General features: G+C 41.5%; 1 protein-coding gene across 2 annotated transcripts in view; it reads left to right on the top strand.

Annotated features, from left to right (window-relative positions):
- Positions 1-8,903, top strand: part of ZNF217 (zinc finger protein 217) — a 28,347-nt gene extending 19,444 nt beyond the window's left edge. For both annotated transcript variants that reach the window (XM_054173466.1, XM_054173467.1), the window contains exons 4-6: positions 13-1,602; positions 5,235-5,363; positions 6,657-8,903. In XM_054173466.1, the coding sequence (XP_054029441.1) occupies positions 13-1,602; positions 5,235-5,344 (1,700 nt within the window). In that variant the 3' untranslated portion in view covers positions 5,345-5,363; positions 6,657-8,903. The remainder of the gene's footprint in view (positions 1-12; positions 1,603-5,234; positions 5,364-6,656) is intronic.
- Positions 8,904-21,150: the final 12,247 nt, after the last annotated feature.

Below are 21,150 nucleotides of genomic sequence, written 5' to 3'. Positions count from 1 at the left end.
AATGTCTTTCAGGTGAAAAACCATATAAATGTGAATTTTGTGAGTATGCAGCAGCACAGAAAACTTCGCTGAGGTATCATTTAGAGAGACATCACAAGGACAGGCAAGCTGATAGTGCAGCAGAAGCAAAAAGTGACAGCAAAGTTTCATTACAGAGTCAGGAGACAGAGCTCATGCTGACTGCTGATGGTGCTCAAGAAACCAAAAATTCCAAGAGGCTTTTCGATTGTGCCAAAGATGTTGGGGGCTGCACACCTGCCAAGCAGCGAAAGGAAGTTCTGTCCCTGAACAATGCAATAAGCAGCACGGTTCTTCTAAAGATAAAGAGTAATTCCAAGGAATTGAACAAAGGTTCTGCTTGCAGCAATTTAAATCAAGTATATGAGAATGTGTCCACTCCTTACCTGGAAAAACTAAAGGCTGAGAAAGAAACAAAGGAAGCTCGGCCAAGTGCTCCTCATAAAAGAGAGAGAGAGGATTCTGTGGCATCAGAGGGAGATGACGTCCAATATATTTGTGCTTTAAAGGATGGAAAATATGTGAATGATCTACGAGAGCTGACTGAAAACTACAAACACAAACCTATGGTGGACTCTCAAGAAAAGCCCTTGAACTTATCTATTGGGACTTCACAAGAATGTGCAGTGATTGCAACTAAAGGCCTGCTAGCACCCATCACCTGTCCGTTTTGTACGTATCGAACATTTTACCCAGAAGTCCTAATGATGCACCAGAGGCTGATGCACAAATACAATCCTGACACAATTAACAAAAATGGCTGCAGAAACAAGGCTATAGCTAAAGCCAGACGCACTGGATGCCCTCCAGCTCTGCTTGGTAAAGATGTGCTTCCTCTGTCTTTTAATTCTAAGAAAAGTAAGACTTCCCCATCTATACAAAAATCGTTGCAAACAGGGAAAGCTAAACAATGTCACCCTCCACAGAACAAAGTCCCTCTCTTTTCAGTGACTGATTCCAGCAGCACAGCCCCAAGTAACCTCAAGTTCCATAAACAGCAAAGTAATATTGGAGCTCAGGCAAATAACTATAGACCGCATCAGCAAGAAATACACTCCACTTCCAGTATATCTCCAGTACTAGACAGAGTAAAAAGATCTGAATCTAAAGTAAAAGCTCCTACTGTCCCAGTGTCTCAATCTGGTCTAGTGGGCAACAGTATGAATGGGACTCTCGACTCACACCTAAATGAATCTGCCTGGTCCTGTCATCGAGGAAGAGACTATCTTTGTGGGAAATCTGTGAGCAATGTAAATCTAGACTATGGTGAGACACCTTCCAAACGAATGAAACCTAATCTATTAGCTATTGAGCATATTGACTCTCCAATGGCTAATTACAGAAGATACGAAACAAGCAGATTTCGTGTTGCAAACAGATATGCAAATCTGCTACCTCAGGAATGTTCTCGCACCAAACCTGCATCCTCTGTTTTGCCAACCAAACAAGGCCTTCTGAATTCAGATGATGTTGATTCTCCTAATGCATTGACTGTTCTCAAACCTTACGAGCCATATAGTTCTGGATCGCTTTACAGTTCTTCTGGATCTAGCAATGGCCAAGTAACCAGCTCTACAGTAGAAGGTACTGTATCTCCTTCTTAATTAAATGTCTTGCACCATTGCAAAGGAGGGTGAATGAAACATGAAGTGGGTAGCCACCTTGAAACAGAGAAAATAAAGCTGAGCTTAGCATTTTATCAAGTCCAGTCAGTGATTGGATCATGACTTTCAAATCCAGGTTCAGCAAACTCCAGGCTTGGAGAATTAGACATGGAACGTCTGAGTTTTAAAGAGGGATTTAAAGTTCCTCACCTTACCTTCTTTCCTCCTGCCATGGGTCTCTGATAACAAACATGTATTGTTTGCTCATCAGAGTACTCCAGACATGCTAACTAATCCAGGATATGGAATGAGCCTTTCTGCTTAACGTACAAGAAGTCTTGGGCCATCTGGAATATTAATAAAACCTCTTACAAAACAAAAAAGAGCTGTCATGGACAATTGTTCCCTTCAGTTGCAGAAAAAGATGTATTGCAAATCATAAAACTATGATTTAAATCTTCTACCTCTGTTCTTCAATGGGATTTTTATAATGTTCAGGTTTTTAGTAGGAAGAGAACACTTTAAATCAAGACTACCTATTTCTGCTTTTTTAATTAGGGTGTGTTATTCCACTAAGTAGGAGAAATTTGTAGTGTAGCAGAGATCAGTGTTTTGTGATGTGTTTGGAAAACTTTTGGTACTTTCACAAAATGCATGGGTTTCTTCTGTTTTGTTTGTAATCAGTATTTTGAAAACTCTTAGCTAGAGGCCGAGATTGAAAGGTCCTAGGTGATATTTAAGGAGTTGTCTATTTGTAGATGATGGTATTTATGATTTTCTGCTGAGGTCAGGATGGACTCAGAAATGAATATAGAACTTTGACTTTCAAAAATAAGACAGTGTTATAAAAATTAATAGTGTGTGTGTGTGTGCCCTGTAGTCTTACAGTTTCTGCTATGCTCTTAAACTGAATACTCACCTTCTCTGGAAGCAGTAAGATTATTCTTCTGAAGTAGTCTGGGTTGGTAGCAGGCGGGGGTGTGCTACCATGGCTCAGAGTGAACCATAAAATAATAAATCTGTTTAGCTATTTGGCAAAAACTGTGTTTATTGACACTGTTCTGGTGCTTGTTTGCTTGTTTTAAGGTTGTAGGCTTCATAAATACTCAGACTTGGTACTAGTGGGTTATGTAAGGATGAAGGAAAGTTACAGTTCTGTTTCCAGCCTGGGTAGGGAGTGGATAAGGAAAAGCCAGCATCACAGTTGACTCACTAAAGTGGCTATGGAATGGAGTTCATTCCAAGCTCGAAGAGTGCTGTCTGTGTACCATGAATTGCTATGAGGAATGTAAAATGGGCACCAGGTTATGCGTAGAATGCAGAGGAGCAGGCAGATGGACAAATGTTGTTGCTGTCTTTTTAATCCCTTGTGATCTGAGAAAAGGAGATACAGGTATCTTTCTGAGCACAGAGGTAATTTGTGCAGTTGTGGAGTTTACAGTACTTTGCAAGATGTTACTTTTTAATTAATGGTTAATAGCAGCTAAGAACGTAATGTGTGAGCTCAGCATTTGGTGGAGGACTAAACTAACTTGCTCTGACGAAGGACTTTGCTTCATAGCATTGTTCTATTGAGCAGATAAAACATTCAGGATTTCAAGGGAATGGTCTTGATTTTGTATCAAACCCTGTTATTTTTCATGAAAACAAGGACAGAGTCTTGCAGCTTCAACCAGCTAGAAGAGTAGTCTGTTCCCCAGGGACTAGATGGTAGGCAGCATCTTGCTCCTTTCCAGCATTAGTGTGTGTTTGGGATAGTAAAAATTCTCTTCTTTAGCCAGTGGTTTTGGCAGACTTTGCCTACTGAATAGCAGTTGATGCAGTACTATTTTTAAACAATGACTTCACTGGAATCCACCGTGGTCTTTTGAAAGCCCCACCTGTCTGCCAGGAAGATTTGTGGTAGGCCTTTCTTCCTCTTCTTTGGTACAAGCCTGAAGATGGAAGATGTAATCAAGATCTTTCAGTTGTTTCTTGTTATTTAGAGCTCTGAAAACTGTCTGCAACTATTTTGGCAGCATTGTTTTCATGAAGGTGAAATTTCATTGTTCATTACACAGTGCTGTCTCAAGGCAATAAAAGCAACTTTTAATGGGTGCTTCCTACATTGGAAAAACTTGTGAAACCGGACCCCCACTATGGGTTTTCTTAGCAGCTTCAATAAAAGCCCTTCAGGTTTTGCAGCCATTATGTCTAGAAGTACCCAACCCAAACCTTGATAGTTGTTTGAGAAGGTATGGGATAGCAGACAGGCAAAATTCTCAGTATGAGAGGTTTAATGTGGGTGGAGACAGTGAAGATGAAAGTTTCTGCAAATTCTTTGTTAAAAAGCTGAAGTACAACTGTTTAAGATGTATTTGGTAAGATATCTCATACAAAGTACTGCAGGTGTAGACCTGCAGGTTTCTGTATTCTTTTTACTGAATTCTGGTGATATTATACAACATGATGTCAAACCCCTTTTTTTAAGGGCCTCTATGCCTTGTGGCAACATTATTTAGGTCCTATGAGCATGTTGTGTCGCATGTTAAATGCTGGATCAAGTTGTCATGAGAATATGTTCCACTTGGCAAACTTCATTAAAGCATGATGCCTTCCGTTATTGCTTGTAAGCTCTGCCATTCTGTGTTGCCCTGAAGAGACAGAAACATTCTGAAACCACTCAGTTTGTGTTATTTTCAAATTAGTTGCCTTTGCAATGGCAACACGCTATCAAGGATAACCTGTTGGCTGATTGATCTGGCAGAGGCTGCAAATTAAAGACAATTGCTCATGACACACTCCAATGGCTTTGTAGATTCTGTTGAAATATTAATTTAGCTTTGCCATTTTAATTTAATTAAAGCTTGCCAGGTTTTTTCAATGCTGCATTTAAAGCTTTCATGGAATATGGATGGCAGTTGGGCTTTTTGTATCCAGTGGGAGTAATGATTCTTGACTTTTTTTCCCTGGATTTTATGGAGTGTTTTTGACTGCTTGCTTAAGCTAATAAGACATAATATGGAATAGGCAACGATTTCACATATATAAATCTGAATTAGTGGTCTCGGATAAACATGAAATTACCTGTATACTAGACTGAAAATTGCTTAACAAAGATCTGCAAGTAAGTGTATATTAACACTCTCTAAAGTGTCACAATTGCTGTACAATCTCTGATGGTAATGATGTATATCTGTGTATCTTCTCCAATACCTGTATTCAAAAATTCAATTTTCAAACAAGTGTAGAAACTGGATACATAGGCATCATGCTATGGAGTGTACTGCTGCACTTTGAGAAGGTCAGAGTGAAGCCTGTTTTATGATGACTTCAGCAAAGAAATTTATTGGAAATAAAATGAAAGATTAAATAACAGATGAATGTCAAGTGTATACAGCTTAGACTAAAGTTGTTAGATGAATACTTTTCATTCTACTTGTATTTGTTTTGGATACAGAACTCGATGCAATCTCTTACTACAACTAGAAATATCTGTTATCTCGGGCTTTGCTTAGGAGATGATTTGTAGGTAGTATCTGTGGGATTCTGGATGTTGCTGTAGAACTGCTCACAATTGAATGTCTGGCCAATTAGTCTGGCAAAAAATAATTATTTCTTTTTTGTCTCCAGGAAAGAGATCAGTGTCATACCAACACTTAACCAGCAGCGTGCTACAGAAGCGAAGCTATGAAAGTTTCATTGGCAACACACACTTTCGACCAAGTGACAAGAAGACTTAACCATTTACTTCAAGAAATGGTAAACAAGCCTTTGAACTAATTGTTGCTTAAATGTTGCATTGTGTACTCGAAAGCATCAAAGGTTGCTGCATAGCACTATGAGAGGTTATGAAAGTCTTAACCAGAACAGCTGAAATGCAGACTCCCCCTCTCTTAAAGCCAGGCAAATACTGGTGTGGCAGCATTAGCTATTTGGAATAGTCCTAAAGGCTTGCATGAAAAGTACATAGATGCTTCTTCCCTGAAAGTAGTGGAAAGGCTAATGATAGGTAACTATATTAATTAGTTACAATTCTAGTGTGAAGTGTTCGGCAAAACGGCTCTCCCCTTAAGTTAGTACTTGGGGGTGGAGGAACATCGTGAAGAAGAACCAAAACCAAGAGCTGTTATCACAGTTCATGAATCCCACGAAAGGTTATGTTGGCTTGTCCTTCCTGAAAATGGAGATGTGACTCATTTTACAGCTTGTGAAGATGATGAGGATTGCCTCAAACAATGGAGCTTCATAGAGAAGTAAGGGTTTCCTGATGGCTCCTTGACAGTTTATGTACTGCAAAGGTTATTCCAAATAGTTTTCCCTTTGTCTGGCTGAGGGGTGGGTGTAGTCTCTTAGGGAAACGGGTCAAGTGAAAAGATTTAGCCTGGTGTTCTGAATTCCTGAGCTTCATCTCTTGAGTTTTGTAGCTGTATCTCAGAACTTAACAACCTCATTGTTTGCAACATTCTTAACTGCTAAGGAGATAAGTACTGTATAAAACTATGAATAAATATATCTGTATGTGTGTTGTTTTTTTCCCCCCCAAACCCAGAGCTACAGATAAATTTCCTCATTCAAATGTGAGGAGATATGTATAGAATGCTGTAGCATCTGGACCAGCACACACCATTTTATAGAAAGATTTTACATGTCTGGGGAGCAGAGCTATCTGACATCTAGCTGACAGCTTTTAAGATACTTCACTTTATTTCTTGATATTCTTCTAATCTTGCTGCTTTTATTGTCCCCCTACTAAGCATATTTCTGTCTAGTTCTGCTTTCCTAAGATAACTCAATCTCCTGCCTGTATTTCTACTTGAGGCTTGATTAACCTCAAAAGTAGAGTTGACTGCAATATTTTATTTGTGGCAAATAGAAGACAGAGACTTTATATGGTCTCATCAACTTCAAAGTACACTTTTGCAAGGGTGTGATAGAAATTTCCCTATCGTTTTAAAGATACCCTCACAACAAAGAGTGTGTTGTACTATTTTATAGTCATACAACAGAAAAATGCTGATTTTTTTTGTTTGTTTTCTTCCTCCCACCTCCCAGGTCTAAGGATGCAAGTGCATGTTCCATGGAGTTATACCTGCAGTTCATCCCTTGAGGAAAAAAATGAATGGTGAAAGCTACTGAACTAAGCTGTGATTGTACTGTATATATAACAAAAACACTACAGTTTGATACTGGTTCTGTTAACATTTTGTACCAAATAGCCATAAAAAGTAGTTTAAACAATTGGGTTATGAAGGTGTGTGGAGAATGTATATCTTGACATTGACTTTTGAGTATTTTTCATTAGAATTAATTGACCAAATATTAGGTAGGAAATCTATTTTTACATACTTGAGCGCTGCTGAAGAGTTTCTCTTTGAAAGAATATATAATCATTGCACCTCAGGTAAACTGTAAATACTGAAGTTGAAATCCTGTTAGCTTCATGCTCCTTTTTCATAAAGGTGAAAGTTTCTCATCTGTTTTTGTTCTGTTGAACTATGTTAGTTTTTTTTACAAACCAACTTCCACATAAACTGTCCAGTTTATAAATGTTGTGAACATCAACCCAACGGTGCTGACATTATGCTGATCTGCCTTCTCTGTGTTAGGACCATAATGTGTTGGAGGGATCTGTTTCCCTGGGGTTGTTTCCAGCATATTTTTAAACTCAAGGATAAGGCAATACTTGACATTTGGATTTCAGTGTGGTGTTCCTGAAATACGGTTGGATTCTTCTCCTGGCATTGGTTGCTGTTCTTCAGAGAAGCCTCTTAAACATCTCTACCAATACTCAAGACTCTTGCAGCAGAAAATACCTGGGACTTGCATGAGAAACGATACTAATCTAAATGTTTTAAATGTTTAGTTTTGTACTAAACTCGATGCATTTAGAGGGAAAGTACTTTGCACCTTTGTCCAAACTGTAAAGTCACAAACAAGACAGACTTGCAATATGAATATGGAATCTACAGACTTCAAAAGGGATGTGGCTATGGATGGTGTAGCCTGCTTGACTGTGCTTGGAAGCTTCTTGATGTCGAGTTTTAGCATCTACTGGGTGTTTAAAGTGAGCGAGAAATAACCTGCAAATGGGAGAATATCTCCTTCTATTATTTTGGGGTTTTGTGAAGACAACAAGAGTTTTTTCTAATGCACATGCAGTTTAATTTTTGTAAAGGGAAGATGGCCAGTTACAAGCCAGAAAAGCAGAGTTGTGTATTTTGACTTGCGTTCCTAACTGCTTCTCATCAAGCCTGTAGTTAACAGTTCATTTCTTTTGTACCTGGCTTTGACTTCCAGATATTTTAGTAAAACAAAAAAAATGAAAAATTTTGCACTGTTCATTTTGCTCTCTTCCCTCAGACAGCAAATGTAAAATAGCAAAACCTTGAAACTCTTGTTTTTTTCATTATGCAACTTGAGATGTTCCAGTTGTATGTCTTAGTTCCTGTATATGGGACCTATTTTTAATGTCTCTGTAAACTGGCGATGTAATGAAGTGCTGTGTATCAGGAAATTGTACACTATTTACCTTTTTTCCTGTTCATAAGCTGAGCCATATGTACATAATCTAGATTTTGGTTTTCCTAGTTTTGCACTTTTATAGCCTATTTTTTGAAGACGAATTCACTTGGAAAATGGTTAATCTATTTTTTTGCGTGATCTTTCAATGAGTCTTATAGAATGCATGCTGTAACTCATCTGTGTACCTTATGGGGTTCTGTGATTAAAGTGTACGGGGCTGGTTTTTAAGACGTTTCAACAAACAGACCTAAGACTTGTTTGTTTTTAATCTCCCTTCATACTGGTACAGATTCCCTCAAGGGGTTTGGTTTTGTTAGGGATTTTTGGGGGTTGGAGTGGAAAAATGGACATGAAGACTCTTATTTCATGGCAGCATAGCCCTGTACTTCAGAACACACTTTGCCCATCAGTATTAACTATTGGGATACTACTGGTTTTGTATGTTTCTTTGGAAATAACAGTGCATATATAGAGGTACAAATTGTCTGTCTTTTTTTTTTTTAATGTATTTATTTCATTCCATTTTGTTTTAATTGTTGAAACCGGAAGTTGTCAAGCAGTAGGCACACATTACTCATTTAATTTATGATGTATTTCACTTTAGTTGAGTATATTATTACATGTGGATGTAAATATAGACTTGGTGTTTTGCAAAACTAGTTTCTGTGTCTTGCTTTTAAAGCTTAAAATGAGTTGCCTGGAATTTCATGTTCACTTGACCTGTCCCTGTACTTGCACTGCTGAGGGAAGGGGAGAAGGAGAACCTACCAGTAACCAGAAAAAACTCTGGCCCTGTGTCATCGCTTACATCAAAATACCGAGTCACTACCCAGACAATCTATCTGTAAGGCTTAGGTTGAAAACTCTTAAAAGAATCAAGAAATACTTTGTTTCTTCCCATTCTGTTATTTACCTTCAAGAAAGGAGATTGAGTTACTGTATGGATTTTTTTGTGGTAATAAAATTGTGATGGGAAAATGATTCTTTAAAATTTTTATTCCTTCTTCCCCCTCCCCCCCCCCCCATGAGACATGAGAATTTGTATGGGATTAAACTGGTTTTTGAAACCAAATATGTTGTTCTGTAAAGTTTCCAGGTTTGATGTATTCTTGGAACTCAACTGAGGTGTCAGACCTCACCCACACTTCTGACCATATCTTGAAACTGGATTATCGCCCAGGGAGGTGGTAGAAGCTCCATCCCTGAAGGTTTCTAAAGCTAGGCTGGATGTGGCTGTGATCAACCTGATCTAGTGTGAGGTGTCCCTGCCTATGGCAGGGGGGTTGGAACTAGATGATCCTTGAGGTCCCTTCCACCCCTAACAATTCTATGATTATGAGCTTAGAAGATGGCTCAGAGAGATTTGTCAAAGGCCAGCTCCTCAAGAGTAAGGAAGCTTCTCTGATGAGATCCCCAATATAACTCAGTTATATATAAGGGCACTTACATTTATGACCATGGCCTCATTGAGGCCACAGTTTAAGCTGTGCTTGAGCCCTGTGTTTGTCATAAGGTTTGTAGAAGTGGGTTAGACTGGTTTCTTAAGTAAAAGCATTGCTGTTGGGGGGGTGGTGGGGCAGGTTAAAAACTGTAGAAGCATAGTAGCTTAAGAAAATACGGTTCTGTCACTTCTTTTGGACAGGGCAAGTTCTTACAGTGGGGTCTTGAAATCTTGCTGCTGAAGGCATTCATCTGTGGAGCACTGATTGACAATGGTTAGCAGGATACAAGATACGTAAGCATTGCAAGTTATTTTTGCTGAAAACCATGGCTTTCTTTTGGTGTCTCTTAGGAGTCCTAAGGGTCCTTCTTTTTGCCTTTAGCAGTTTCAGCTAAGGTAGACATGCAACAGATGTGTGTTCCAGTGACTGGGTATTGAAAACCTACATTTCTTATACCAAGCTGTCAAAAGTCAGATTAAGGAACAAATCTGACTAAACCTGAGAGGGAGTACAACAGTGTTTAACTGAAGGTTGAAAAGTCTTTGGCTTCAGAGCTGCAGTATGAGTTTGGAGATTTTTTTTGTTTCGTTGGTTGGTTTGGTTTTGGGGGTGGGGTGGTGTTTATTGTCTGTGTGGGTGGGTGGTTTTCATTTCCCCCTTGGTTCTACCATGTTCCTTTTGTCTTGTAACTATCTCCTTTGTAACTACATTGAAACTGCTAAAACTTTTCCCGCTCCCCATCCACCTGACATGTTCTTTTCAGATAAAGCTTACTCCCAGACTTAGCTGAGTTAATAGGTTGAGACTCTGAGAGGCAGGACAAGGTTAAAAAGAAATGGAGCCAGTGCATAAAGCTAGTGTGTCTTTTCACTGTTGCTGATAAAGCTGCTCCAGTTGAGGGATTGGTGAGATGTGCTCCTCACTCCATGGTCTGCTCTAGTTTCTACCACCCTCATGGCAATGAAGCCTTGTGATAACTTATTTACATAATGACCTTCTCTGTGCCAGGTTTGCTGTCTCCAAGCAGAGCATCAGAGGACTTCACCTACTGTATAAAACACTGGGAAGCAACTAAAAGACTTGTTTCTGTACAGGGACTGTAACTTCAGAGCAGCATTACAAACCCTTATTCCAGAGACCTTCTGTGCTTCTAATGACTTGCTAGTTAAGATGCATAGACTAATGTAGGGCTTGAAACTGAAGAAGCAAGGCTCATATTCTCTTGCAAGGAAGATCTAATATTAAATCACAAACCAGTTTCTTCTTCCCCTTTGTGAAAAAGGAAAATATGCAAGCGTGTTACTGAGCAGATTTCTCTGTTCATTTGCACACACTTGAGAAAAGTGCATTTAATTAGGATTAGCAAGTCTCTAAATTGCAGATGGTTCTCAGGGGAAAAAATAGTTATGAGTGCATTCATGACATTAAAATCAGTACATTTAATTCAATTTCATCTTAATATTAATTCATAACATCTGAAGTAGGAGTTCCTACAGAAGCTATTCATATGATTCAGGATTACTGGGGAAAGTGAGATCTAGCATTTCCAAACATGCACCAGCATGATTGCCACGTGTAATTATGCAGATTGAGTAACTACATGCTAATTACAAGAGTGCCCATTTTGACATGCATTGTTATCTGTGACTGATAGGCACTGTGAGTTCTGAGTTCATTATTGGTAGATACTGAGTCCAGTATTGGGTCTTATGTGAAATACTACAAAATCAATAGCTGTTGGAGCATAATTCCAGAGCAGGCTCCTGGGTAGAGCATGGCATTGAAAAAAAAAAACAAACAACCAAACCAACCAAACAAAAAGACCCCCACCAAAACAAAAAAACCCACACGATTGTGTAACACATCTCATACTTCCACACTGGCCTCTCTTCTGGCCACACTAGCTTTCGTTAATGAGTTAAAGGTAAAGGTGTGGTATCTTTCAAGATCATCCCTTAATTTTGTTACTGGCTCTGGCTGAGCTGAGCTTGATCTGCTGAGGGCAGATACGGCAGCTTTGTGTTCGGTCTGTGTACGAGAGCAAAGCAACATCCTTAGCTCTCGACTGAGCTGGATCTTTCCCCAGGATAATGAAGCCTGGAACTGGGGAACCCTGGATTTTAGTAGCACCACTCCCTCTTCAGAACTCTGCTGCCTTTGTTTCCACTGACGTTATCTCTAGCTCCAGACTGAGCTGGGCTGTTCAGCCTCCAAGAGTTAATCTCTTCCATTGTTTAACACTTCACGAAGGTCTTTCAGCTTCTGTAAAACGGGGAAAGGTTGTTACCCCGGGCCATGTGTGGAGCATCCCTAGAAAGGACACATCACTGGTCTTATTACTTGCACTTGTTTAAGTGCACTTGTTTAGGTGGCGAGGGGTGGCTCTCAGGAGTTTTGTGATCACATGTGGGAAAGCCAAGCATAGTACTCACTGCTTGTCCTCCTGGTGAGAGCTTGGAGCGTGTTTGGGCATTAGATGGCGATGTGAGCACGGAGGAGACCAGCCGAGCGCGCAAACGAGAGGAGCCAGGAGGAGCCAGACCTCGCTCTGCGGAAGGTGCTGTGTTTTAGGGCCAAGTTTACTTTAGATCCCTAAATTAATTAGTAATTACATCAACTCGATAAAAATCAAACAAATGCAGAGCTGCCCCAGAACAGATCATACATGCAGAAAACTTTTGACCTATTTAAATGATGTGTGCAGCAGAAATCACAGACGACCAGAAAACTTTATGGACAAGTGAGATGAACCAGATGAAATCCGTACGTACAGAAATGTTATCTCAAATTTTCTCTTCTTGCTCTATCGATTCTTGCTGAAACGTGTTGCTGCAGAGCAGATGCAGTGTGCAGCTTAGCTTCTGGCTACCACTATTTTTGACTGCTCAGGATTTTATGATTAATGAAATGATGCATTTTATAATGTGGTACACATCTCTCTGACACGTTTCTCCCTGTGAATCTTAGGTACAAAACTACTTGCATGAGCAAATCTGGTCTAATAAATAATTCTGGAACACTTTGGTATTTAAAACTCATTTTGCACATATAAAATGCTTTCATTAATCCTCTCTGAAAGTCATGACCTAATTACTGATTTTTCATCTTGTTGAATAATTGCTTGCAAAGAACCTTTCTGTGATTTCACCCCTCCATCTTTAGTGCAGTTTATTGGAACGAGTGGTATGTAGCGAACCAGAGCAGCCTGTGTGAGCTGAGGAACCAGGAGATTTCTTGGGTTTCTGGTAATTCTGGAAAGTCAGGAACTAGTTTTCACTTAAAGGAAGGAAAAAAGTCCCTTCTTAGCAAATACAAAGAAAAAAGTTCACATTTTGTCATGAAATAAGTTATTTCAGTTTAGGGTGCTTCTGGTTTTTTAATACGTTTGTATGTCCTCCACAATCTAATCAAACACTGCTAACCGAAGTGTTTCTGAGCAAACTGAAAGAAACTGTAATTTCAACACTGAGCATAAACAGTTCAGGAAAAGGGAAGATCAGAACAACTCAGTGGAATTATAACTAATTTTGAAATACCTTTTCACCAGACCTGCATTTCTGCCTGCTCTCCACGTCCTTTCAACTACCACTGACTGAAACCTCCAGAACCTCCCCAGCTTTTCAGCCAGCAGGATTTCATGCATCTGCTGACAGGTTTCTGTTCTCTGTTAACTGAAGTACAGGGCCACTTCTCATTTATCTTTATTGTCCAGGTAATGTATTTTCCAGGCTCATTTTTGGGGTAAACTTTAGTGCAAATAACATCTTAATGGAGACACCTTCCCCCAGCACTTCTCAGTGTTAGCATTGTGTGCTTGCTCTGTTCTACCAAGTCAGATCCGGATGAGATTGGGCTGCTCTTGTGTCTCTTTCTCATTTGCCTTCAATGTTGTGTTTGGGTTTGTATTGCTCATCTCTCCCTCTGCAACTGTCATTTGAGGTTAAAAGGTAATTGGACTCAACATTTCTATTCAAATGGGTCTTGTAAAAGTCTCTTTTAGCAGAGCCTAAATCTGGACCTTTGACATTTTGACAGAATCTGTTTTCAGGTTGAAAAATCTCATTATCAATAACAATTTTGGTTATTTTCCTGTTTGACTCCAAAAGTCTGGGCCAACCATTTTTAAAGCATTAGCACAATTACTTGCAGATGGACTTCTTATACCAAAAAAGAGACTGACTTCCCCCTTTGCTAACCCAGCATTATTGCCGTTTCCCTACACTCAGGGACTTCACACTTTGTCCATTTAGCCTGAGTGTTTTCTGGGCTGAGTTTTGATATTTCATTAGTTACTTCAGAAAAACAAACAAACAAGTCTCAAGCACTTGTGACACTGTTCCTTTGCTGTCAGCTAAATGGGAACACTTGAATGTCCTGGTGCAATATATGTTTTGGGGTTGGTTTTTGTTCTGACTTTTGGGGGCCTTTTCTTGCTTGTCAGTGATTTTTTTGCACTGGAATTCTAGAGCCCAGTCTCTGGACACCTTAGTTGCACCTGAATTTCACCATACCACTGACCTGCACACTCAAAATGTCAGATTGAGTGAATACAGTTGTGAGGGCTTTAGAAATTAAGCTCAGTGATAGTCTACCAGCGAAAAAGGACTTTCTGCTGGAGAGCCAGCCCAGTAGCCAGCTGAGGAGCTGTGGCTACATTTGCATCATTACAAACAGCATTGGAGGATTAATGTAAAAACTAGCAGAATTTTTTTGTTAAAAAGGAGCCCTTCACCTTTAAGGTCTGTTTCTCTGGAATACATGTATTTTATGTCATTTAATGTTTCCTTTGCAGCTCTGTTCTGCCGGGTCACTGTAGGCCAGAGTCTCTCCAACATGTCAAAGGTGATGTTCATCACCACACCTAGACAAAGTCTCAAATTACAGCCAGAACAGCACCATTTCACCAGCACAAGTATGTCTTTTCTGTACTAAAAATCTTGTAAATGCCTTTCAAGTGACAGTACCGTTGCAAAAAATATTTTCCGTGTGTAGGCAGCCTTTGTTTCCCAAATGTTCTTGTTAATGTTGAGGTTTATCTGATCATCTCCACAAGAATCCTCCTCCTCCCTCACAAGGCCCCTTCAGACATGGGATGCATTCAGTATTTTAGGGACTCAAGTGTGCTTTGCAGGACAAACAGTGGGAACTGGAGAATGGCAGAGGAGAGGGTGTCCCAGCTCATTATCCTGCGTGGGATAAGTGCCAGCGGTGTGGGTGTCTGCGTGTGCTGCGTCCTGGGAGGATCCCCATCACCATCAAGATCTTTCCAGTACTGGGGAGCAATGTGACACAACCTGAAATGTATCTTTAATTTTGGATTGCTTTTCCCACATATTGAGATATTTGTTGCTTCTCTCTCCATGAAGACTTTTTCCTTTGCAGCTTTTCCTGTCCTCAGCCTGCGCTCTGGAACTCAGTTAAACACCTGATCTGCTCCAGAATTGCCTCTGAGCCGCAGCTGAGAAGTCAGTGTGAGCTGCTAACAGATGCTGAGGGTCTGTAGGGTTGCCTTTTGTTCCTCTAATCTTTCATTTTTCTGACCATAAATCTTCCTACTAAACTGCCCTGAGTGACATACACCTCTCAGGTGGCTGTGCCAGCTGTGGTGTGCTCAGCAGCCATTCCTCAGACCTCAGCCATGTGCAAACACCCAGGAAAGCTCAGTCTGTGCCCAGCTGTTAAGAGATGGCCTCATGCAGAGGCCCCATCCCAGGCAGGCCCTCACCCATGGAGACGATCAGGGTGGCACACACAACTGTCTGTGAAGCGAAGCCAGCTCGGGTGGCACTTCTGTGCTTTTAAATTTCAGAGCAAGCCATGGGCTCTTTCTGTTTTGTTTCAGGAAGCTGAGTCTGATAATCCCACATCTGGCATGGCAAACCCATGCCTGGTCCCAGGCTCTCCTCCTCTGCCTCACACAGATGCAGTGATGTCCCACCTGAAGTCCTTTGTACCATGACCTTGGTACCCTTCTGGAGTTTATTGATCTCTCCTCAGTACCTGGACTCCACCGTCAGACCAGCTATTTAAATTGTAAAGCATTCAGCAAAGGTAGACAGAATTCAATTTATTCCTGAATTGTTGAATAATGTAATATTCGTGTTGTACATAAAAGAATCACAAACCACCCAGCCTGATTTTCCTATGAAAACATTTAACTTTTATTAAATCAAGACAGTTTTAAGGAGCAGCAAGAAATGAAAGCAAAAACAACTGAACCAGCTTTCGAAGTTGCCCTGTAGCCAAAACATCCATCTGAGAAGCGGAAGGTTGATTTTATTTGTTTGTTTGTTCTGTAGGAGTGCATCACCAATAATTAAAAAAAAAAAAAAAAGAGAGAGAGATACAAGTTAAAATCCTTGGAATAAATTAGAGCAGTTTCTTACGCCTGCTGTGAGCTGCCTACAGCTGCTTTGGCAGTCTCCATCAAGATGGGAATGTTGCAGCATGGGGAGGTGCTTGATCCTGCCCAGCTTCGATCCTTCCCAGCTGGCCAGATCCAAGGCTTTAGGACAGAGGGGATGTGGCTCCTTGAGGACCACAGTCCTGGCCCCACAGCCTCACAAGGCTGTGCAAGGGCACAAGGTGGACACATGCTTGAGTGGTGCATGTATTGCTGCTTTGTGGTGTCACTAAAACATTGGGGTCAATGCCTGTGTGCCTCGCAGGTGGGACTCCCTTCAGGCCAGGATTTGGCCCTGTACCTATAAAACATGCCTAAACCATTAACTGTTCTTCCCTGGAAAGTGGCAGAGGACCCTGTGTACTGGAGCTAAGTCAGAAAGGCTAGACAAAGCCCTGGGGAGCGGTCTGCGGGGAGCAAACCTGTATTGGCAGACAGCAAGATAAATTGGATGATCTAATAGTCCTTTTCCATCTCTAAGTTTTATGATTCATTTGTTATTTTAGCCATCCATATATATTTTTTATTTTACCCTGGAGGGGTTTCTTGAAATGTGTGCAATATATCCCTTTAAAAAAAAATCACTTAAAAAAAAAGAAGTCAGTGTTGCAGGATCCAAGGCACTGTCTCCTAAGTGTAACTGCTAACGAACTACCCATTGTGGAAGAGCTGAAGGGTGCCTGGTGGGTCAGCCGTGGGTGCCCATGTGTGTGGGATGGTCACCCAGGAGCAGGTGGTGGGCAAGAATGGTGCAGACCCTTTCATCAGATTTGGCTCTGCATGATGCCAATGGGCAGCTGAAGAAGGGTTGACTGACACCCTGGTGACTCCTGCCCTCCATGCAAGGCTAGAGAGACCCCGAAGGGGGCTTGGGAAAGGCAGAAGATATAGAGGAAATCCAGGGAGAAGGGTGATGGTAGGGTGGGGAGGACACAGTCAGCACTTCCCTCCTCTCCGAGTGGGGACAACTACCCTGTCCTTCAGTGACTGGAGAGCATGTGGATGTGACTGAAAGCTTGGCAGCAGCTCAGAAAGGGTGCTCTTCACTCAGGACAATGTCCACACAGCTGGCTGACATGAGATGGGCTGTTCTGCAACTTGTACATTTTATCATGGTAAGGAGGAGCAGCAGCAATTAAACATGGCTAACAGGTGATACTGCACCCATCAAAATTTAATGAGTACAAGTCTCAGGAATCTGCCACGGAGAGCTTTGATTCATCAGCAGTAAATAACTCACTGTGGCCGGGTGGCAGTGGCGTGTGGTGCCGTACTCTGGCGCATGACACATCACCCCACTCCGGGGACGTTATGGGGGACAAAGGAGTGCTTAGGGAAACTAAGTGTTAAACCAAACCATTCGTCTGAGGTGGAGTACTGGAGAGAAGGGGGTTTGGTATCTCAATCATGCCTGGTTTATGGCTAGCGAGCCTTGAATTTGTGTGACAGCAGCCCAATGCCTCGCTGTAGATTACACCATAAATAACCCAGGCATGGAGTGGTCAGAGGAGCCAGATGAGGGAAAGAGATCCATAGAAACAAATGCAGGGTTGTGTAGTTGGATATGTATTTTTTTCTTCCTTTTCTTATTTTAAGCAATTATTATTTAAGGGAAAGGAGGCTGCTAGAAATCGTTCGTGAGTTTTACTGAAACAGGCACATTCCTGTGGTTTTTTCACTCCCACAGCCTCTCCAGGTCAGTCCTTTTCTTTCTCTGCAGAGAAATCGGGAGCGGGGGGGGGGGGATAGAGAAAAGAAAAACCCACACAAAAATCAATCCATCAAATGTCATTACAGATTTATTAAGCCTGATGTAGAAAGACTTTTAACAGTAACATCTTCAGAAAGCATAAAAAGAGCACTTCTGTTCAGTCTTGTGCTTTGAAAATCTAAATATATTTTTATCATATAAATAATTCTTTTCATGTTTTAAGTGCATCTGTTTTTTTTTTTTTTTCATTCCCTTTTCAAATTTCCATTTTACAATTGGCCAAAACTGAAGTCTGCATTGACTGAAATGAAGCCATTTGCAAAGCTAATGATGTTGTGAAGCATGTCTATGGTGAACCGTATCAGCTAGATTTCAGAAAGGTAGTTCAATGAGTGCAGCATTAGAATGAGGGACAGCCTCCAGCAAAATCATAATTGAACACACCCAAGTCCTTAATGTCTGCAGTTGGGTTTCCTGATGCAAATTATGATAACATTTCAGATGTGAGCAGTCGCTTCCCAATAGCTGCAGTGGAAAAGAGACATTTTGTGCCACAAAGGAAAGAATTACCATGTTTAAAAATGTAAATAATATATGTATAGGAACCTTTTTTATGGAAATGAGGCATTCAGGATTATGTGAACAGTTTGGGCTATTTCCCCCTTCGCTCCCACCCCCCCCCCCCCCCCCCCTTTTTAAACACAACAGATAAAGATGTGTGATCTATTATTCAGAGCTTTAATTACAGTTCTAAAACTGCAGTGATTTTTATTAAAAAATAAAATAAAATGAAATGAAAAATCCCCGGGCACAAAAAGTAATGTTTGCTGGGATAAAGTTGAGGGATTTTTTTTTCCCCACCCCCCCTCAATGTATTTACCACGGTAAAAATACAAGGAAAAAGGAAAAAAAAAAATCACCGTTAAGAGATTTCAAGGCTGCAAAGGCAGAGGCAGAAACACATCTTAAATGGACGGGAATGCACCTTCCTGCCACTCAGAAGGGGGCTTCAAGTGAGTGGGTTTGACCTGGTTTAAATTTGACAAGATACACGGATCTCATTGGGAGTAACTCGTCTGGGGGGACCCAGGCGCTCAGAGCAGCCAGCTCTGCCTGTTTGGCGGGGGGCAAAGCACTCAGAGCAGCCAGCTCCACTTATATGGGGAGATGCAAAGCACTCAGAGCAGCCAGCTCCGCTAGTTTAGGGGGTCCAAAATACTCAGACCTGCCAGCTCCACTGATATGGGGGGCCCAAAGCGCTCAGAACAGCCAGCTCCGCTGGTTTAGGGGGGGAGCCAAAGCATTGATGCAGCCAGCTCCGCTGGTCTTGCGGGGAACAAATTGTTCAGAGCAGCCGGCTCGGCCGGCAGACACGACGAGGAACTTGTTTAGCAAGCAGCAACGCCGCTCGGTGCGCTTGGTGTCGGCCTGTGGCGGCACGGGGCTGGACGAGTGGGTTGGGAGCGGAGCTCAGAGCGGGTTCGGCCGCGGTCAGGGGGGTGCCTGTCGTGAAACATCGCGGCCGCTAGGTGGCGCAACAGACCGGGTCCCAGCGAGGGGCCGGCTGCCCGCCCCCGCGAGGTGATTGACAGCCCGGCCGCCGTAGCCCCACCCCCGCTGCGGCCGCCCCAGGAGGCTGCGGGCACCCTGCGAGAGCAGGCCCGGGTGGCCGGCGAGCGCGTTTGGAACGTGCGCGGAGCATCGCGGTGGGGGGGAGCGGAATGACAGGTCGTGAAAGCAGAATGAAGCTAATGCTTCAAATTGTGACAATTACAAACTGTTCCGACAAGAGGGTACTAACAAATAATAATAAAAAAAGTAATCAGGCACTATTAGATAAAATACAAAGAGAACAATTGGAGGTGTGCGAGTTCCCCGCGGGACTCAGCATGCCGGCACAGCGCAACTTGGATTGACCCTCGCCCACCGCCAGCCCCCTCTATAGCCAGCGACTGGGCAGGTCTCATGCAAACACGGACTCAGAGTTGCTCCAGACCCCATCTCTGATCCTTTGTGAGCCGGTAACAGATGATGACCAAGAAAACAAACAAAAATTACAAGCATATTTTCTAGGGGTGTGTGGGGGAGAAATAAACAAAAAATCCCCCCGTTATGGACCAATTTTTGTAGGAAACTGAAACAAGCAAATATAACAAAATCTGTGTTCATAACATGGCAATTTAGGTAATATATACAAATATGTACAGTATAAAAATGCATCAAAGGCGCAACTTTTCATCCAAACAAGCTGCAGTGCACAATGGAAAGCAGCTTGTTCCCCCCCCTCCCCCCGCCCTCCCTCCCTTTCCACTCTAAGGATACAGGCAAATTATATTCTATACAGCATGCACTTATTACAAAATTAGTGCAGAAGCACCAAAACATTCTACAGATAAAGTCACTGTGAGTCCTCTCGGAAAGGAGTCCCATTTGTGTTGTTAATATAAAAAATGTGTTTAATCTTTTCCTGTTTGCGATTTGTGGTACATACTTTTTTATTATTATTATTCTTTAAAGAGAAATGAGCTTTTGATTTTCTTTTCTTTCTTGCCTTTTTTTTTTCCCTTTCTAGTTTTTTTAAATTTTTATTTTTATTTATTTTATTTTTTTTTATTACAAAATTCTAGACCTAACACCATGGGTCACAGATGTAACCTGAAGATGCTGCCAATAACAAACTTACTACATACCACAAGCGCTGGGGCAGAGCGAAACGGTCATATTATGGCCAGCTATGGTCTGTTCTTTAAAATGGGGGTGGATCTCTCCTGATTCGTGCTGACATGTTCAAGATAATAAAACCCAAAACAAATGTGCAGAAAAAAACCCCCAACAACAACATAACAAAGGATTAATAAGTGGTGCCTGAGCACGAGACAAAAGGGTGTATTGTACCAGAGACATATGACAGTGAAGTACCCTGAGCCAGATAAGAACTGTTTAGCTTGTCAGCTTTTGCAACCTGTATTGCACATTCCAGCATTTGCTGCATTGTAAAGCCAAAATACTGCATTGTACATCCTGAAGATATCTGCTGCTTTGCTCGGTGCCAACAGTGCCCAGCTGTTACTTCAGCCACGGAATCCTTCCTGTTTACAAACCAATACACACACACACAGACACATACAGTGTGCTGGTGTATGCATGGATATATCAATGTATGGAGGGGCAGGCATCTGTATATAGCTGCATATCTACTTAGATATATGCAGATATGTATTTTTTAAATGTTACATGGACCTGTTAGAAAGTGAAAGCATTGCTCATATGAATCTTCCACATGTGAGACAATCGCATGGGTGTTTAACTACTGTAAATACGTCCCTCACAGGGGGCTGATGCCCACGTGGAGATGTATGTGGCTTTCAAGGGAAAGCATTCCTTGCATCTCATGTAGCTGCATTTTGGCAAGAGATAATTTTTTTGCTATTTTAAAGAAAATATTGTTTCTTTCCCCCCTGCTATCTC

Source organism: Dryobates pubescens, chromosome 26, assembly GCF_014839835.1.
Source record: "Dryobates pubescens isolate bDryPub1 chromosome 26, bDryPub1.pri, whole genome shotgun sequence".
NCBI classification, from domain to species: Eukaryota; Metazoa; Chordata; class Aves; order Piciformes; family Picidae; genus Dryobates; species Dryobates pubescens.
This window is presented reverse-complemented; position numbering and strand designations above follow the sequence as displayed.